Source organism: Macrobrachium nipponense, chromosome 17, assembly GCF_015104395.2.
Source record: "Macrobrachium nipponense isolate FS-2020 chromosome 17, ASM1510439v2, whole genome shotgun sequence".
Lineage (NCBI taxonomy): Eukaryota > Metazoa > Arthropoda > Malacostraca > Decapoda > Palaemonidae > Macrobrachium > Macrobrachium nipponense.
The window spans coordinates 38,806,556-38,827,251 of NC_087210.1; the positions used below are offsets into that span (position 1 = coordinate 38,806,556).

The following is a 20,696-nucleotide window of genomic DNA, read 5'->3' on the forward strand; positions in this document are numbered from 1 at the left end:
TTCAGAAACTACCACAGCTCCAGCTGCCACTGCTGAGAATTTTAGGGCCTGCAAATTCTTTAGGTAGTGACGTTTAAATACTGCTGGGGATTTCCAACCTGTATACTTTTGGAGTTCTTCAAACTTCATGTTTTGGAAATAATTAGTTGAGGTGGCAACTGCACGGATATCATGAACATGTGGAACTGAATCCGGATTAGCCTGTTTAATAAAATAAAGTATCTGCTGCTGATCCCTCTTAGAGTAATCGTGCCCCCTTTTTCTTTTTCTCTAATAAAAAGAGAGCACGATGATATTTGAGACGTTCTGGTCATAAAGGTTTTAAGTGTATGAACAGGACATAAGGATTATCTTCTGGAAGGGGTAGAATTTCCCAAGGAGTCCATCTATTTAGTGGTCCTCATTTTTTGCTAAGAATTGTCTATCTGGTGAAAGTAAGACTTTTCCAGATGGGAGGAACTCGACATGTCCTGGATCTCTAGACAGAGCTGACAATTCTGAAATTCTAGCACCCGAAGCCAGACTAGCTACTATAGTGTTTTTCTCAGTAGAGCTGAAAATGGGCAGTTATCATTGTCTAAATCTGATGCAAGTTTAAGAACATCGTTCAAAAACCATGAGATAGATTAAGGGCGGCTAGTTGGTCTCAAACGTGCAGAAGCTTTTGGGATAGAAGAAAAGTATGTGTCGGATAAATTAATATTGAAACCTATTTGAAAAATCTTTCTTAGGGCAGATTTAATTGTGGTAATAGTGCTGGCAGCTAAGCCTTTCTCATGTAATGATCTAAAGAAAGCAAATTGTAAGGTTGGTATCCATCTTTGAATGTTGCTACCTTTTAAAAAATATAGCCAATTTTTCAATGTAGAATCATATTGCCTAATTGTAGAATCTCTTTTTGTCTGATTCTACAAACAGGATATTTAATGGATCTATATTTGCTTGCCTCTGTGCTGCAAAATTCATGAAGTCCATAAAGTTAGGGCACTTAGAATCCTTGAGGAAGCTGACACAGTCTGCATTTGTACTATCTGTGTTAGATTTGGAGATGGAATCTTCTGGGGTTTGAGATTCATCTCCATGAGAGGGGCGGGGACCACCAAATTGCTCTTCGGCCAGTTGGGTGCTACTAGTGCTAGCTGGCCTTGAATGATCTTAGCTTGTGTAGAACTTTCAATAGAAGGTTTACTGGGGGGAAAGAGATAAATTCTCTCCCATTTGTTCCAGTCCAGAGACATTGCATCGATCGCAACGGCGTTGATGTCTATGTTGGGAGCTACATAACAAGCTAATTTGTGATTGGACTCCGTGGTGAAGAGATCCACCTGGAGATCCGGGATCTGAGTTGTGATCCATTGAAAGGACTTGTTGTCCAGTGAACATTCTGATTCTAGTGGATTCATCCTGGATAGTGAATCCGCTACTACATTCCTCACTCCTAAATGAACTGCTGACAGATGCCAGTGGATCTTTTCTGCTAGGAGGAATTATTGCTATCATTACAATGATTCAAACATTGTTGGATTTGGAACCACTCTCCTGTTGATGCAATGGACTACTGTCATGCTGTCTGAGATTAATCGAATGTGGATCTTCTTGGACGGTTGTAATTTCTTCAATGTCAAGAATACTGCCATTGCTTCCAGTATGTTGATGTGGAATTGAACGGAATGTTTCAGGGAACCACGGTTTTTCCCTTTTGTGACTTTTTTCCTGAGGGAGGGAGGGGTTAGGGTATCCTCCCCAACTGTTCAGTGATGCATCTGTGTGGATGATCAGAGATGGGGGAGGAAATTGCAACGGAACTGATATGGATAAGTTCCGTCGCTCCGTCCATGGAAGAAGTCTCTTTTTTAGAACATCTGGAATTTTGGAAATTTTGCCCCTGAATCTGAGATTTTTTGCTCTTGATCTCCAAACCTGATTGATATCCTTTAATCTGGCTTTCAAAAGAACATCCGTCACTGATGCTAATTGAAGGGAGCCTAGGATCCTCTCTTGCTCCCTCCGAGATGACCGTTTGTTTTTGATAAAGCGTTTTGTAGCTTTCACTATTTCTTTGACCTTCTTGGTCGGTAGAGATAGCGTGTGTTTGTTCAGGTCCCACTGGATTCCTAACCATTGGAATCGAGATGCCGGAGTTAGTCTGGATTTTTTTATATTTACTTGGAACCCCAAATATTTTAGGAATTCCAGGACTTTGGTCGTTGACCTTCGACACTCCGCTTCGTTGGTTGCCCATATTAACCAATCGTCCAGGTAGGTTACTAATAGTATTCCTTTCTTCCTCAATTCCTGAACTACTGCTTCTCCTAGTTTTGTGAACACTCTGGGTGCTACATTGAGTCCGAAAGGCATTACTTTGAAGGAGTAAGCTTTCTTGCCTAGTTTGAATCCTAGGTACGGAGAGAAGTTTCTGGCTATTGGGACGTGATAGTACGCGTCTGTAAGATCTATAGAAGGTGTTGACGGACCCCCACGGGAGTTGTCAGCGATATGGAACTTGTCGGCAATTGAATGTAAGAATTCAGCGCCGGAGGGGGGAACAAGCGTTTTTCCAAGATTTAACCCGTCTTTTGTTTGAGTCCTTCTTTGGGACAGTGAACAAACGTGCTTGAAATCTTATGCTCTTCACTCTCTTTATGGTGCGTTTCTGAAGAAGATCCTTTGTATACTCTAAGAGGTCCTCTGTTGGTATTTGGAAAAAGCTGATTGGAGTGGGAGGGCCCTTCTCCCACTTCCAGCCTAGACCTTTTGATATTATACTGTGGGCCCATGGACTGAAGGTCCATCGGGCCCTGAAGTGATACAATCTCCCCCCTACCTGGGAGATTTCACTGGTTGGCTGCTGGTCTGGCTCCTCTCCCCCCTCAGAAACCTCTTCCTCTGGCTCCACCTCGTAGTCGAGAGCCTCCTCTGGCTCGGCTACTCCCAGCATGTCCTCTATATGGGCGAAAGTTACCCCTCGCCTCATATGTAGGGTTAAATGCTGGGGAAGCCACAACCTGGGATGAGGTCGAAGGTTGAGGTTCCGAGGAAGGTTGAACCAAGACATATTGCTGTGGTGTTGCCTTTGAAGTGGACGGCACTGCCTGCACATATCCGTGAGGACGTGCCATCTGGTAGGGGTTATATCTTCTTGCCTTCTTCTTTGGCTGCTGATGAGAAGGCGCATCAGGTTGCTGCTTGAAGGGAAGACCCCACCTTACTCTAAGGCTCTGGTTAGCTCTAGAGGCTTCGTGCAAAATGTTGTTCACCTCCTCTTTGGGGAAGAGGGTTTCTCCCCAAATGTAGAATTTGATGAGTCTATTTGGTTCATGTTTAATGGTTGTACCAGCTAAAACATGTTTTCTGCAGGCCCTCCTTGCTACAGCAAAGTCATATAAATCTGACTGGAAGGCCTGTAGTAGATCTTTCGTCAGTACACGAAAGACCTGCTCATCTTCATAGGTGTTCGCCAATAGCTCCGCCGATGTGACGGAGTTGAGGGACCTGGCTAACCTTGTCTTCGCCTCAAACTCCGCCTTGATCATATGTTCGGGGAGTTTAGGCAATCTTTCTGAGAACAAGTCAGAAGCACACTCCGGCTCCAATTTACCTGCGGTAAAAGTCGCCGGAGCGTTGTTCCAAGCATCCAGTCCTGTGGGTAACAGCAGAGATGTAGGCTCTGTCTCCCTCAGTACTGGCATTGGCTTGTCCTCAACGATTGCTTGTAAGGTTAGTTCTGCCACCTTAGATGTGCATGGTGACAGAATCCCTTCGGGAGTGACAAACATCGTGTATTTCCCTTTAAAAGGTGTCAATTTTGTATTGATACAATTAAGTTCAGAGAGACACCGGACCCAGGCAGCTTGGGCCTGCTCTCTAGGGAAGATCACGGTTTCTTTGGGTACTTTGTCTACCCTGACTAGCGCATGTTTCGTTAGTCTGACAAAGCCCGGGAAGGGGAACTGCATCCCTGGTGGGAAGAGTTCAAAATCCTCGATGGGTCGTGACCCGCACCCCTCGATAGTTAACCTCCCTTCGGCGAAGGGAGCGTGTAGGGCGGGGCCAACCTCCAAGGGTTATCGTTTTTCTCAAATAAGGGGGGAAGCTTTGAGGCATCCGGCACTATCATGGATAGGGCTGGTGTTCCGGAGCGTAGGAGACCGGAGAGCATCTCCTCGATTGGCTTAATTCTCTCCGTCAATGACGAGAGAGCCTGGTTGGAGACGTCCGGTGTTGGCCCGAGGCGTGCTTCTAGCCTCTGATCAATAACTCCAGTGACTGTGGCTAGCAATTGTTTAGTAAAGTCAACTGGATCGAAGAACTGTTCCGCCACCTTAGATAATGTACCTGTCCCTTGTGCAAGGGAAGGATCTGTGGCAGCAGGCGCAATGACGGATGAAGTCGACGGCTGTGAAGCCGAAGACAACTCCTTCGCCGCTGGCGGAACAGACTTCGTAGCCTTCTTTTTCAAAGATTTCTTGATCTTTGGAATGACTGACAGCATTCCGTTTTTGGTGGTGGGTTTCGAAAAACCCTTAAAGGATGGGGAAGAAGCAAGGGAAGGAGAAGGACTAGGGTTGGAGGTCGCTCCACTTACCTCCCCACCTACCTGTTCCTCCGTGATCATGGGTTCGGCGTTGATATTGATCCCCGCCACATCATCCATAAGCTCCTGCTGTTCTTCCAAGGTGGTAGCTGTCTCAGCTCTGATAGCTGCGATGAGGGGTCCGGCGATGTCCCTGGCCACTGCGGTCGTCAGTGTGGCCCCCGAAAAGATCATGGCACAAAGATCCGCGTCAAGGACGTATGGCTGGCCTTTCGGGACGTTCTTCCCGAACCCCCCAACCCACTTGCGGAGGGACGCTCTGGCATCTTGGTACGATGTCGGGTCCGTCTGCAAATAATGTATGAATAGTAGTTGTTCTGTCAAACTATCTGGAAAGCATATAACTAAACTCTTTAAATATTCGAGGTTAAATCCAAAAGATCTTACCTGCTCGTTTGACATGACATTAACCAAGTCGTAACACGGTGCAGGCGTCAGGATGCCAGACCACGTAGTTCTCTAACTGGACAGCGCAGTTGGCGTGGGTTCGGCAAACTACGTGGCCAAAGGAGTTCACCAGTGTAGCGGGACAACCCTTCGCCTGGCAACGGACCACCTGTAATGTGAAAAATCTCAATGAGTTTTTCGTCATTGGTTAAAATATCAATGAAATAATTCGTCGTTAAAATATTTTTATTTAACCATCTAGTAATTATTTCCAGAGTTCAGTAATATGATAACGAATTATTTTGTTACCGAAATAATTCGCAAAAGATATAAGATATCCACAACCAAATAAAACTCGTAAGTTTTAGTGTAATGTTGACGAAGTATTCCGTCATTAGAATGCTTCATAAACAACACAACACTAGGTATGGATCATATGATCAAGTCTATTGCTAGATGTCGGCGGAATATTTCGTCTCCGAAATACTCTGTAACGACAACTGATACTCTTAGAAAACCTTACAAAAACTGTTGGCGAAATAATTCGTTAGAAAAATTCCGAACCGACGCAAATACAATACAAAATTAAGTAAATATAGACTTAACATAGTAGGCTTATAAACTAAAAAATCTTATAGTATACACTGATAATTCCTTAAAGAGGTATGCCTAATCCTACGCTGAACTTCGTCGGTGGCGGAGATGCGAACATCCCGTCTAATATCGATTAGGAAGTCATTGTAAGATAAATAATGGAATAGTACCTCTAAAGTTGCCAAAGCAAGGAAAACATCAGTTGAGGTTCGGCATCTTCATGTACAATACTAAAAAGCTTATAGTATAAACTGATAATTCCTAAAGAGGCATGCCTAATCCTATACGCCGAACTTCGTCGGTGGCGGAGATGCGAACATCCCGTCTATTATATCGACTAGGAAGCCATTGTATGATAGATAATGGTATACCTCTAAGTAGCCGAAGCTAGGAATGCATCAGTGAAGTACGGCAATACCGAACCTCATGTACAATACGATATACCCTGCCCTTAATTATTTCATTAAAATTTAACTCTGTACGCTGAGGCTCCAGAGATAAAGAAATAAAAGCATGAATGAAATAATAAAAGGGAAGCAGTGGCTCGAGATGTCTGGCTCTACCCCTGGTTGAAGTTGGATACCATTCCCAGGCTATATAGCCCAGGACCATCGCTAATAGCCGTGGCTCGTTGCGATCCAAGGTGGTCCAACCCTGTCAGGAGGATATCCAGGTAGGCTAGGCGTAAAGTCTGGCTCTACCACTTGTTGAAGTTGGATACCATTCCTAGGCTATATAGCCTAGGACCATCGCTAGTAGCCGTGGCTCGTAGGGATCCAAGGTGGTCCAACCCGGTCAGGAGGATATCCAGGTAGGCTAGGCATACCAAACCACAACATAGGGTAAAAACACAATAATATAGGGTGCATAGGAGAATCTCTAAACTAGGGCTAATCTACAACACCTTTAAAAACGCCTAAAATGCCCAACGTAATGGGGTTGTACACTCGACCTAGCTAAATACGCATGTTTATAAAAAACTACTCTCTAGGACGAGAAAACCGGTAATAAGCATAATAGGCTTATAATACAAGGATAAAAGTGGTTAAGAACCATGTATCCAGTAAGGATCAAATATGGTTAAGATAAGCCTAGGAACGAGATAGCTCACGAGCACCGAATATAAAATTGCTAGAATAAGCCAAAACGAAATAAAAAGTAGCCGATACCTAATATATAGGAAAAGGCATTAAAAAAGAAGTTAAGCCTATAAATATAAATGAAAAATATGTCGTGCGGAAAATGTGTTGCTATGCCGACGCGGAAATGGCAGCCCAGCCGGTCGCACCCCCAACTTATTTTGAGGGGCAAAGGCCAATAGCATATTTAATTACACAAAAATTTTGTAATAAAACCAAATTGGAGTACTCAACTTGGAAGCAGAAGCAGCTTGGGCGTTCATCTCCATCGGATGCACAAAATATCCACAGATAAGAAAGGGGTGCAGGAAAACAACAACGGTAAGCCACACGACTCTTACAGGAATGAGGAATAGCGCGTGGGTATTAGTAGTAGTGGCGAGCGGGGACGAGTAGTGGTGGAATCTCGTTGTAACGGCTCCCACCAAACACAGGGATTTGGAGGGAACTATCTAAATGGCAGAAGTCCTGTGGTTTGTGGTAACACAATGCCCCTATACTTATACCGACACCCTTTGGGTGATCGCGCTTAGGGTAGTAACTTCAGCATAACCATGTTAGCTTTTTTCTCTGGTATATTAAGAGTTTTATTATGCTAGAAAAATGAGTTACAGGGATTTTTCATCGGCAGACACAGGTCGATCCCAGAAAATGAATATGTAAACAAATGTAGGGTTCCTTTGATTAAGGGATTATACCACCCTAATAGTCGTGGCTGGAAAATTGTCTCGAGAATGAATGATGAAAAACAAATACTTCCCCATAAAAATGAAGTGGCGAACAGATATTTTATCAATAGAGTGATATGCGTGAGTAAGTTCCATTATGGTCCTGGAGGGAGGGAGGGAAAGAGGGGGACAATATAGCACACTCCATCCGGCTCCCCTCCACTGTGTCTGGCTGTTCCATTCACTTCTTTCTACTTGAAAAATGTACAGTTTGTTTCAAAGGGTGGTTACTTGCTAGAGCCATTCGTAGCGGTTAATTCAGTACTAGTTTTATTGATTTCTTGTTTTTCGTACATTTAGTCTGCCTACTTTTCATGGGTTATGTCTGGGTTTCATATACTATCCCTAGTAAGTATGTTGTTTTGCATCACCACAGTTCCCTCATCGCGACTTCTGGATTCATCACTCGCCTTCAGTGGACATCAGGAGAGATCTGCCCTTGGAACTTATTCTCCATACATGAGAGGCTAACAGCCACATGGGAGATGTTCAGTTCCCCTCCACACATGAGAGGTATATGATACCACATGGGAGGCATCAGGAAGGATCTGCCCTTGGAATTTATCCTCTATACATGGGAGGCTGTACAGACACGTATGAGGTGTTTAGTTCCCCTCCACACATGAGAAGTTTATGATACTTCATAGGAGGTTAGACATGACCAAGACGAGACTTAGACTGATTACTGTAGATTAGTTTCTCACCTGAGCATTGATTGAAGGTGAGTTAACGGTGTTAATCCAAGGTAATAGTTTAATTAGTTTATACCAATGTACGGTTGGTTGGGCTGAAACAATGATTGAGCCCACCTCCATTTAAATGTTGTAAATCGGGCTAATTCAGGTGTTCAGGTGGTGTATTGCAATATGGAGTTTTCATATTAAAACTAATATTGTAATACCTGAGTGACACCTGCCCCTCCTCCCCTCGTCAAATGATTAATGATTTAGTGATTGACGTAGGTGGTCACTGTCAGCCAGTTGCTGGCAGCAGCGTTGCCAACCATGTACAGGTGACTCAGTAACCATGTTTACCTGCAGTGTTGGTAACGCTGGCAGTTAAAATTTTACCTAAGTGTGGGTAATTTTATGGGTGTTGTTGGGCTGGTCAGGTGACCAGGGTTAATTCAGGTGTTCAGGTAGGTATTACAATATTAGTTTTAATATTACAACTCCATTTTTCCTAGGTTCAAATACAAGTCTTTTATATTGAGCCCCACTTCATCCATCCTGTTCAGTCCGGAATCCATAGATAAAGTAACGGCTATGGTCAGTGAATTAGACAATCCCCCACTGACTGCCATCCACTTGGTTAACCACCTGATAACCAAGTTTTCAACAGATTTCCAGCTATCACTAACAGATACCACTAAATGTAAAGCTTTGATTTGTATACCTAGGAAAAATATAAATTGTTATTAAAAAAATTAGATTTTGTTCCTGCATCAACTTCAGTGCCTTAAGCAGAGGCAGCATTTATGTTAAGGTATGAAGGTCACATAACACATAGAGGGGTGCATGAATAATTTAGCTCATTGGAAACAAATGGTGCGGTGTGGCCTAGGACTGAAAAGGTCAGGTAAATATATAGCCCATTCCCTACCCATAAAAGCTAGACATCCAATCTCAAGCTGAGTTTACAGGGTGCTCAAGGAGCAAGAGTCTGTTGCAGCATGTGGCTAATTTAATTTAACAACAATCTCAAGCTGAGCCAACCTCTTTGAACTAGAAAATAGAAACATGTGTTAAACAATGTTTTATATGTAAAATAAAAATGTTTTAAGTAAAATTTGAAGTAACAGTAAAGCTTGTTTTTACTTTTTTCATGTTTTTAGAGATATGTGGCAACCTGTAATAGGCCTAGAAGTTCATGCTCAGATTCTCTCAGCAAGCAAACTGTTTAGCAGAGTGGGAGCAAAATATGGTGCTCCCCCCAATACTCAAGTAGGGATATTTGAGGCTGCTCATCCTGGAACATTGCCTGTAAGATATTATGTTTTGTATATTTGTTTTATACAGATATTTAGGTATGTATATTTTAGAATTATGTAGAATGGTAGTTGGAATGGTTAGGTTAAGCAGTGCCTATGCCAGCAAGGCACTTCCCTAAAGCAGCCTTAATTGCAGTAAGGTGTTTAAAGCAGTAAGAGGCCTAGTGTGAAACTGGATATACTTATAACCAAGAGAGATCTATTATGTAGTACTGGAGATTACTACTATATACTGCATGTAATACAAAAAATGAAGTACTTTTTATTGAAGTACATTAGCAATTAAAAGTCTTATCAATCTCTTATAATTTATTCTTTATGGAGAATTTACATATAACTATCAGGCTATTGTTAGAAAGCAGTTGAGTATTTTGGAACTGAAGAAATAGAAAAGCTAGTTTTACTGTGTGGAGATTAATGCAATGAAATAATCTCTGTTTACATTGTGGTATGAAACTTGACTTGGTTGTGAAGCTTATTATCATAGGTTATTTTTATTTTGCTTGATTGTTTTTCGTTTTGTCAGAGATAACAGAATAACTGATTAACTTTTTATTTCTTCCTCTCGTGGTCCATTTTTAACAATTACTTTTCTGGTGTCGACCTGTGTCGCCCTATGAAAAATCCCTGTTATTCATTTTTCCCAGTATAAATAGCTCTTACGTATACCAGAGAAAAAGGCTAACAAAGTTATGCTGAGGTTACTACCCCCAGCGCGATCACCCAAAGGGTGTCGGTATAGAATAGGGGCGCTGTGTTACCACAGACCACAGGGTTTCTGCCATTTAGATGATTCCCTGTCAAAATCCCTCTCTTTTGGTGTGATCCGTTACAACGGAATCCCACTACTCTTCCCCACTCGCCACTATTACTACTACCCCAGCGCCAACTTGCATTCCTGTTAAGAGCCCTGCGCTGTAAACAGTGAATTTTTGAGCTGTGCTATTCTTTGCATTATTGCAACAATTTCACCAATATGAGGGCCCAATCTTCTGCTGCTTTGAAGTTGAGTACCCCAATTGGGTTTTTTATCATAAATAAGTGATATTAATTATGCTATCAGTCCAGGCCCCTCGACATATGAGTTGAGGAGGCCGGCGACTGGTCAGCCATTTTGTGCGTCGGCATAGCATCAACAAATTACGCACGGCATATTTAAAGTTAATATTTAAAGTTAATATATAGGCTTAGCTTGCTTGCGAGATTATCAGAAAGTGATATTTCTGTTAAAACAGATATTAGTTACATTTCATAGTAATTTGACTTATAATTTAATACAACAATGTCTTGGTGCTAGTGAGTATTCCCGTATCTAGCCTAGTCTTATTACGGTAACCATATTTGTTCCTTAACGGATACATGAATTATTACCCCTATTAGCTTAATCAATTAAACCTAGTAACCTTAATTTCATGTTTCTCGTGATTTTGAGTTAGGTCTGTATATGACCTTACTAATACGATCGGGAAAATTACCAATTTACGAATGTGAAATTAAGTGATAATGTAGGTTACGTAGATTAGTACTAGTTATTGAGTGATAATTTCTTTACATTGTGATATATTGTTGTATTTAGATCAATAAATATCCAAAGTAACAGTATTTTTTAGTGCATGGCCTACCTGGATAACCTCTTGACCGGGTTGGACCACTTTCGATTGCGACGAGCCACGGCCAGTCAGCGAAAGTTTTGGGCTATGTAGCCTAAAAGTGGTTCTATCTTGGATCAGGGGTAAAGCCAAACAACATAAAACTGTTATTTGTAAACCTCTAAATCTCAGAGATTCTAATCACTGTGATTGCATTGAAGTTCGGCATGTTGGCAAGTAGTGGTTCGCACGTCTTGTCCTCGACACCGGCGAAGTTCGGTGTTTGGTATTGCCGGAATTCAGACGGAATAATTCATAACTTTGGCAATTATAGTGGTTCGCCACGTTTTTCTCTGACTTCGACGATGTTTGATGTTCGGCGTTGCCGGAATTCAGTCTGAATAATTCCTAACTTGGCAATTATAGTGGTACGCCACATCTTTTCTCCGACACCGGCGAAGCTCGATGTGTCGGAATTAACATGCTAAATGGAAATTTCAATCTATACAGGTAGTGCTCGAGTTACGATAATCCGTTTTACGATAATCCGATGTTACGATGGGGTTAGCAATTATTACTAAAAAAAAAAAAAAAAAAAAAAAAAAAAAAAAAAAAAAAAAAAAGAAAAAAAAAGTTGAAAATGCGTATTTTTAAATTTCGCGCACAGCGAGTGCTGGCAGCAGCGTACTACGCTGTACGATATGTTGGCCCGAGAGCGAGAGGCTGGCGTAGGTACAGCGGCAATGAGTTTGACCTCACTTGCGCTCGTTTTGAACCAAGTAACATTAGGTCAGTGTTCGTTTGTGATTTTTGAGTTTTTTTTTCAAGTACCGAAAATTAAAACAAAAAAACTATGTCTGCCAAACAACCAAATAGGTGTCCTGCTGGTAGTGCAAAAAAGAAGAGGCAATCCATCACTTTGGAGCAGAAACTGAAAATAATAAACCAGCGTGAAGCGGGAAAGGCAGTCATGGTTATCGCACGTGACGAACGTTTATCGCAATCGACGGTATCCACCATCCTCAAGGACAAGAAACGCGTAATGGATGCTGTAAAGGCATCTGCTTCAGTTCATTCAACGGTTATATCAAAGAAGAGGATAGGGCCTTTGGAAGAAATGGAGCAGTTACTGGTCACGTGGATGGAGGATCAAATACAAAAGCGTATGCCGCTCACCCTCTTAACCATTCAGACAAAGGCGCGCATGCTTTTTGAAGAACTGAAGAAGAATTATGATGATAACCACAACAAAAGTTTTGCAGCAAGTGCTGGATGGTTTCGTCGTTTCAAGAACCGCCATAATTTTCACAGTGTGAAAATTAGCGGTGAAGCAGCAAGCGCTGATGCCGACGGAGCCGCTAAATTTAAGGATGTTTTACACGAGATCGTCGTTAATGAAGGCTACTTGCCAGAGCAAATCTTTAATGTTGACGAAACCGGACTTTATTGGAAACGTATGCCACAACGGTCCTACATCCACAAAGAAGCAACGGCGATGCCCGGGTTTAAGGCATACAAGGATCGATTGACTCTTCTGCTTGGGGGAAATGTGGCTGGGTATAAACTTAAGCCCTTTATGATTTTATCACTCAGAAAATCCAAGGGCTTTAAAAAACATCGACAAGCATACACTTCCTGTGCATTACCGTCATAATAAAAAAAGCTTGGATGACTGCAATATTGTTCGAGGACTGGTTCGTTCATTGCTTCATTCCGAAGTGAAAGATCATTGTAGGAAAAATAACATCCCCTTTAAAATTTAAAATTCTTATTCTGATTTCGACAATGCTACCTGGCCACCCTCAGCCACATCGGAGATATTAACGAGAATGTAAAAGTTGTTTCTGCCACCAAACACAACTTCTCTCATACAACCCATGGATCAGGGTGCTGTGGCTACGTTCAAGGCGTAGTATTATCTTCGGAACACGTTTGCGCAGGCTGTTCAGGCTACGGATAACGAGGAGAAAGATCTCAGAACTTTCTGGAAAGAATTTAGTGTTCTTAACTCCATTATGAACATTGGAAGGGCGTGGAAAAGAAGGTAAAGAAAGAGTGTATGAATGGGGTCTGGAAAAATCTGCTGAAAGTGTATGTGAACTCGTTTAAAAGGTTTCGATCAGAATGAAGAAGAAGTGGAAATCAATAAAAAAAGATCTTGATACTTGGGAAAAGTTTAGATTTAGAAATTGACGAGGAAGATATCCAAGAACTTATAGATGTGCAAGATGTAGAGCTAACGGCAGAGGATTTAATTGCACTTGCAGAAGAGAAAAAAAAGCAGAAGAGGAAGAAGAAATAAAAGAGCTGGAGCGAACGTTTACGACTAAAAAACTGGCAGAGGCGTTTGCTTTATTTGATCAAGGACTGAAACTTTTAAGTGAAATGGATGGGGACGAGGAACGGTTTGCCAAAGTTCAGAGGGCTCATCAAGACAGTGTTGCATGTTACAGATTAATTTATGAAGAACGAAAAAAACGCACTGTGCAACCTACAATGGATTTTTTCTTCAAGAGAACAACTCCAGTGCATTCCGCTTCCCCCAGCCCTACCCCCTCACTTGAGACTCGATCCTGTACGTCTCGGAACAGTTGTTTCCTCGAGACACCTGAACTAACAGAAGAAGAAATTCTATCTGAGGAAGAGCGAATTGATGATCCTGCTGCTTTATCATCCTCCTCCTCTTCCGATCTTTAGTTATAGTAGCCATGAATAGCCTGACACCGATCACGTATGCCGACAACGGACCGAATCTTGGTGAGTACCCTTTACGCTACAGTCTGATCCTTGTTCTTATTATTAAATTTCTTTTTATACTTAATTATCATAAGTCAATCTGCATTGAAACACCCGAATTAGCTGATATTAATAATTACTATACCATATATGTATAGGTATACTGTGTAGTGTAGGCTAATCTTCCATATATGTGTATATAGCCTAGCCTATATGGTACTGATTAACTTAGTGTAGGCTAGGCTATATCCGAGATACGATTTTCTCAACTTACGATGGGTTTTTCGGAACCTAACCCCATCGTAAGTAGGAGAATACCTGTACTATTGTGCTTGAAAAACTTGTCAGTCTTATTACATAGATCGGTAACGAAATACCTCACGAAGTATTTTGCCGACAAATTCATGAAATGTATGAATACTATAAGTATTACTAGACTAAGCTTCTTAGTAGTAAATTACTTAGTATTAAGTCGTTAACGGAATACTTCGGCAACGGAGTATTTCCCCGACAACCTAGAGAAGCATATATTTAATATAAGCATTATTAGACTAAGCTAATATTATAAGATAGTCGATACCGGAATACTTCGGCAACGAAGTATTTCTCGACAATCTAGTTAAGAACATCTGGGAAAATTAAGGCATATATACGTCGACACGGAATATTTCGGGAACGAAATATTCTGCTTACAAAGCTTACGAGTTTTATGATCTGATTATTAATAATTACTATTCAGTCGACAACGGAATAGTTCGGTACGCCGAAATGTTTCGGCAACGAAATACTTCGCCAATAAATAAAATGCATGATTTTTCTAGAAAATACCTGTCCTGTATCCCTAAAAACGAAATATTTCGGCTACGAAATATTTCGTCGATGGTCTAACAATAAACCATCAAAAGGAAGATTACTCATTGAGTCTTTCACATTACAGGTGGTCCGTTGCCAGGCTGAGGGATGCCACGCGTCACTAGGCAACGACAATGGCCACGTAGTATGTCGTTCGCACTCCAATTGTGCGGTAGCCTTGGATGACTACGTGGCCTGGCACCCGGACGCTTGTATCGTCTGTTACGAGCTTGTTTTGTTGTTGACTGATGAACAGGTAAGGATGTTACAGAATTATCTTATATACTAAGGAATATAGTAAGGTAATTTGTATATTGTTCTGGTCCGCCACAAAAACAAAGATTGCCTTACAGGCGGACAAGTTGATCCTCCACGGCGCGAGGGCGTCCCTACGCAAGTGGGTGGCGGGGTTCGGCAGAAACGCACCAAAAGGCCGGCCCCATGTTTTGGATGCTGGCCTTTGCAAGATGATCTTTCCAGGCGCCACCTTCACAACTGCGGTGCCCAGGGACGTTGCCGAACCCCTCATTGAAGCTATCCGCATTGAGACGACAGCCGCTTTAGGGGAGAAGCAGGACTTTACGGAGGAAGTGGCGGCGATCAACCTCAATGTCGAGCCAATGGTCACGGAGGACCAGGTAGGTGGGGAGGTAAGTGGGGCGAGTTCCCATCCTTCTCCTTCTCCTTCCCTTTCTTCAACTCCATCCTTTAAGGGTTTTTCGAAATCCGTTAAAGAACAAGGAATGCCGTCGGTTATTCCTAAAGTCAAGAAGACTTTAAAAAAGAAAAGCAACTCTGTTCCGCCAGCAGCGAATGAGTCGTCTTCGGTGTCACAACCGTCGACATCATCTGTCATTCAGCCTGCTGCCACAAATCCTTCCCCTACCGAAGGTACAGGGTCAGTCCCAAGGGCGGCGGAACAGTTCTTCGACCCTGAATCCTTCACTAACCAGCTGTTAGCTAGGATTAGTGGAGTAGTAGATCAGAGGATAGATGCACGCCTCAGATCAACACCGAACATCTCAAACCGGGCTCTCTCGTCATTGACGGAGAGAATCAAGCCCATTGAGGAGATGCTCTCAGGCCTCTTTAGATCCGGAACACCAGCTCTATCAATGATGGTTCCGGATACTTCAAAGCTTCCCCCCTTCGATAAGGAAAACCCTTGGAGGTTGGCCTTAAATGCTCCCTTCGTAGAAGGAAGATTGACTATAGAAGGGTGTGGAACAAGACCAATAGAGGACTACGAGTTATTCCCAGCTGGTATGAAGTTTCCGTTCCCGAGCTTTGTCAGACTAGCACAACATGCGCTAGTCAGAATAGACAAAGTACCAAAGGAAACAGTGATCTTTCCCAGGGAACAGGCCCAAGCTGTCTGGGTCCGTTTCCTAACAGAACTGAATTGTGTCAATACCAAATTGACACCGCACAAGGGAAAGTATACAATGTTTGTTACCCCAGATGGTCTTCCGTCACCATGTACAACCAAGGTGGCGGAGTTGTCATTGCAAGCAATCTATGATGACAAACCAGTCCCAGCCCTGAGGGAAACAGAGCCAACATCTTTGCTCTTGCCCTCAGGAGCAGACATTTGGGTAAATGCTCTGGCAATGTTCACGGCTGGTAAACTAGAACCGGATTGTGCTTCGGACTTGTTCTCCGAACGACTGCCCAAACTCCCCGGACATTTGATCAAGGGGGAATTTGAGGCAAGGATAAAGTTAGCCAGGACTATCAACTCCGTCACCTCGGTGGAGTTGCTAGCCACAACATACGAAGACGAACCAGTCCTTCGGGTCTTAACGAAAAGTCTTTTACAGACTCTTCAATCAGACCTGACTGAGTTTGCAAGTGCAAGAAGGGCTTGTAGGAAACATGTTTTGGCTGGAGCTACAGTCAAACTTGAACCCAATAAGCTCATTAGATCATCCATTTGGGGAGAAAACCTCTTCCCCAAAGAGGAGGTAATTTCCATATTGCACGAAGCAGCTAGGGTTAACCAAAGTCTGAGAGTGAGGTGGGGTCTTCCTACGAAACGCCAATTTGATGTGTCTCCTCATCAACAAGCACCTAAAAAGAAGGCGAGAAGGTATAACCCTTACCAGACGGCCCGTCCTCATGGATATATGCAGGCATTGCCGTCCACCTCAAAGGTAACACCACCACAACAATATGTAATGGTTCAGCCATCCTCGGAACCTCAACCTTCGACTTCATCGCAAGTTGTGGCTTCCCCAGCATATAATCCTGCATATGAGACGAGAGGTGCCTTTCGTACATATAGCAGATATGCTGGCTGGGAGTAGTCGAGCCAGAAGAGGCTCCAGACTGCGAGGCGGAGTCAAGGGTAGAGGATTCCGAGGAGGTAGAGGAACTAGACCAGCTTCCAACCAGTAAAATCTCCCAGGTAGGGGGGAAACTGTACTTGTTCAAAGGTCGATGGACCTTCAGTCCATGGACCCACAGTTTAATATCAAAAGGTCTAGGCTGGAAGTGGGAGGAGGCCCCTCCCCCTCCAGTCAACTTCTTTCAAAGACCAACAGAGGACCTCTTAGAATATACAAAGGATCTTCTTCAGAAACGTGCCATAAGAGAGTGAAGAGCATAAGATTCCAAGCACGATTGTTCAGTGTCCCAAAGAAGGACTCGAAAAAAAGACGAGTAATCCTGGACTTGTCTCGGCTGAATTCCTACATTCACTGCGACAAGTTCCATATGCTGACAATTTCACAGGCACGGACCTTACTTCCCCATGGGGCCGTCACCACCTCTATAGATCTTACAGACGCTAACTACCACGTTCCAATATCCAGAAACTTCTCTCCATACCTAGGATTCGAGCTAGGCAAGAAAGGACGCTTTTAGTAGCCTACCTGGACGATTAGTTATTTTGGGAAGACAACGAAGCAGAATGTCGAAGATCAACATCCAAAGTTCTAAAAATTTCTAAAAAATTTCTAGGATTTCAGGTGAATATGGCCAAATCCAACTGACTCCACAATCCTAGTTTCAATGGTTAGGAATTCAGTGGGACCTGAAGAAACACAAGCTATCTCTGCCACCCAAAAAGGTCAAAGAAATAGTGAAAGCTATAAAACGCGTTGTAACAAAACGACGGTCATCTCGAAGGGAACAGGAGATAATCCTAGGCTCTCTTCAATTTACATCAGTGACAGATGTCTTATTGAAAACCAGATTAAAAGATATCAATCAGGTCTGGAGATCAAGAGCCAATCTCAAACTCAGAGACGAAGTTTAAGAATTCCAGACATTCTGAAAAAGAGACTTGTTCCATGGACGAAACAACAGAACCTATCCAAATCAGTTCCGTTCAATTTCCTCCCCCATCTTTGATCATCCACACAGATGCATCCCTGGGTGGCTGGGAGGGATATTCTCCCCTCAAGAAAGTTCAAGGGACATGGTCACAAACATTCAGTCAATTCCACATAAATGTATTGGAAGCGATGGCAGTGTTCCTGACATTAAGATTACAACCGTCCAAGAAGATCCACATTCAAGTTGTATCGGACAGCCTTACAGTCGTCCATTGCATAAACAGAAGAGGTCCCAAATCCAACAAATTGAATCATGTAATGATAACAATATTCCTATTAGCTGACCTGCCTTTGTAGGCCTTCCCAAACCCATAGACAACAATGCTTTCGCGATCGATACAATGTCTCTGAATTGGAACAGGTGGGAAAGGATTGATCTCTTTCCACCAGTGAACCTCCTATTGAAGGTATTTCACAAGCTACGATTATTCAAAGGCCAGTTGGCTCTAGTGGCACCCAATTGGCCGAAGAGCAATTGGTACCCACTTATCATGGAGATGAAACTCAAACCTCAAAAGACTCCATCCTCGAAATTAACACAGACAGTACAAACGCAGACTGTGTCAGCTTCCTCAAGAATTCTGAATGCCATAACTTTATGGACTTCATGAAGTTTGCGGCACAAGATGAAACGAATGTAGATCCGTTAAACGTTCTATTTGTAGTATCAGATAAAAGAGATTCTACAATTAGACAATATGACTCAGCAGTTAAAAAACTAGCTGTTTTTAAATGATAACAATGTACAAGAAATGGATAAGAATCTTACAATTTCTTTCTTTAGATCATTACATGAGAAAGGCTTAGCTGCCAGTACTATTACTACAATTAAATCTGCCCTAAGAAAGATTTTCAAATAGGTTTTGATATTAATTTATCAGACACATACTTCTCATCTATTCCAAAAGCATGTGCTCGTTTGAGACCGGTCAACCGTCCTCAATCGATATCATGGTTCTTAAATGATGTCCTTAAACTGGCATCATATTTGGATAATGATAACTGTTCTTATGCAGCAATACTAAGAAAAACATTGTTTTTAGTAGCTCTGGCCTCGGGTGCTAGAATATCTGAATTATCAGCACTTTCTAGAAATCCAGGACACGTGGAATTCCTTCAATCTGGGAAAGTTTTACTTTCACCAGATAGACAATTGTTAACAAAGAATGAGGATCCACAGAATAGGTGGACTCGGGAAATTATTCCTCCTCCAGAAGATGAATCATTATGTCCAGTTCATACACTTAAAACATTTATGACCAGAACATCTCAAATAACAACGGGCTCTCTTTTATTAGTGGAAAAGGGGGTACGATAACTTTAGGAGGAATTAGGCAACAGATTCTTTATTTATTTATTAAACAAGCCAACCTAGATTCAGTTCCACATGTCCATGATATCCAAGCAGTGACCACCTCAACTAATTATTTTCAAAATATGAAGTCTGAAGACCTAAAAAAGTACACAGGTTGAAAGTCCCCAAAGATGCTCAAGCGCCACTATTTTAAAGATTTTTACAGGCCCTTGAATTTTCAATAGTGGCAGCTGGTATTGTGGTGGTTCCTGAAGAACAGGCTGATGGTTCTCCTTAGAAACCTTTGAATAGACTATTCCTTTAACTATCTCCCTCTGCATGACCCTTCTACCTGCATGACTCGCTTACACTCCCCACTATACCTTGTTTCCGGACCGGGTGAAATGTTTGTTGTCGATCCCGTTACCGAATTAGTATTATAATATTACACATATGTATGTAATTGACATTGCTATTGAGTATTAGTATATTACTTTGATTGGTCTGTGTGACACATGATCGAGACCAATAACTTCATATTTTGTACAATTAAGTTATTGTATATGTATTAATATTATGGTTATGGATATATTAAGAAATTATTTCTTACAAATAATAAGTTGAGATATAATACTAAGAGTAAGTTAAGATATAATGTTAAGATTAAATAGTAAAACTATTTCTGGGCTCAGCTTGTGTCGGCCTGTGAAATATCCTTAAGTTCATTATTTCTGGGTAAATAATCCTAATATTACCAGAGAAAAAATAAAATCAAGAAAATGTCAGTCAAACTGACTCGCTCACTCTATAAAAGAAGTGTTGGTATGGTAACAGGGGCGAGTGAGACCACTACCACGAGCCATTTACCATTTAGACCTTCCATCACAAAATCCCCCACCTGAGAGAGCTGATACCAAAGGGTGATGCGTCCGCTACTACTACTACTACTACTGACGCCAAGCGGAGAGCAGCGCCTCTAGCGGTCATCCTTTATCATTGGCTCAACAATGCCAGTTGTGATTTTTGTCCCTCGTGTTGTTTTCGCTTTTCTGGATTTATTTTCTACGATGGAACGTGCTGCTATCGCTTCGGCTAAGTTAAGTGCCCGATAAGTCAAGTTTTCGTATTTTGGTCTTCCAGGGACCAGTATTTTCCGTTTTTTAGGTCATATACGGTCACCTGGTTGACTCGTGGCGGCCATGAGCCGCCTCGTGTTGTTAAGATTTCCCAGTCTCCCATACTGGGACATCTTATCCTTATGGGCTCTTATTTTGCGTTCATCTTCTTATTACATCGTATTTTAGAATTAGGGTACACAGCCCATACCTTATTACCTATTATCTCTTAGTTTGGTATTTAGGGCTATACTGTTATTCTCCCGCCCAGCATCCCAGCTCTTGCTCTTCATCGGCTACTGCTGGCTCCGAGTAGTCGACTGTTCTTAGGATCAGTTCG

At 42.2% G+C, this 20,696-nt stretch overlaps 1 protein-coding gene across 7 annotated transcripts in view; it reads left to right on the forward strand.

The window, feature by feature from the left end:
* LOC135196184 (glutamyl-tRNA(Gln) amidotransferase subunit B, mitochondrial-like) overlaps positions 1-20,696 on the forward strand; it is a 579,413-nt gene that overhangs the window by 109,075 nt on the left and 449,642 nt on the right. For 4 of the 7 annotated variants that reach the window (XM_064222773.1, XM_064222774.1, XM_064222777.1 and 1 more), the window contains exon 2: positions 9,277-9,424. In XM_064222773.1, the coding sequence (XP_064078843.1) occupies positions 9,277-9,424 (148 nt within the window). Of the gene's footprint in view, positions 1-9,276; positions 9,425-14,550; positions 14,866-20,696 lie in introns of those variants that run through there. The other 3 variants (XM_064222769.1, XM_064222775.1, XM_064222772.1) reach the window with 1 other exon arrangement.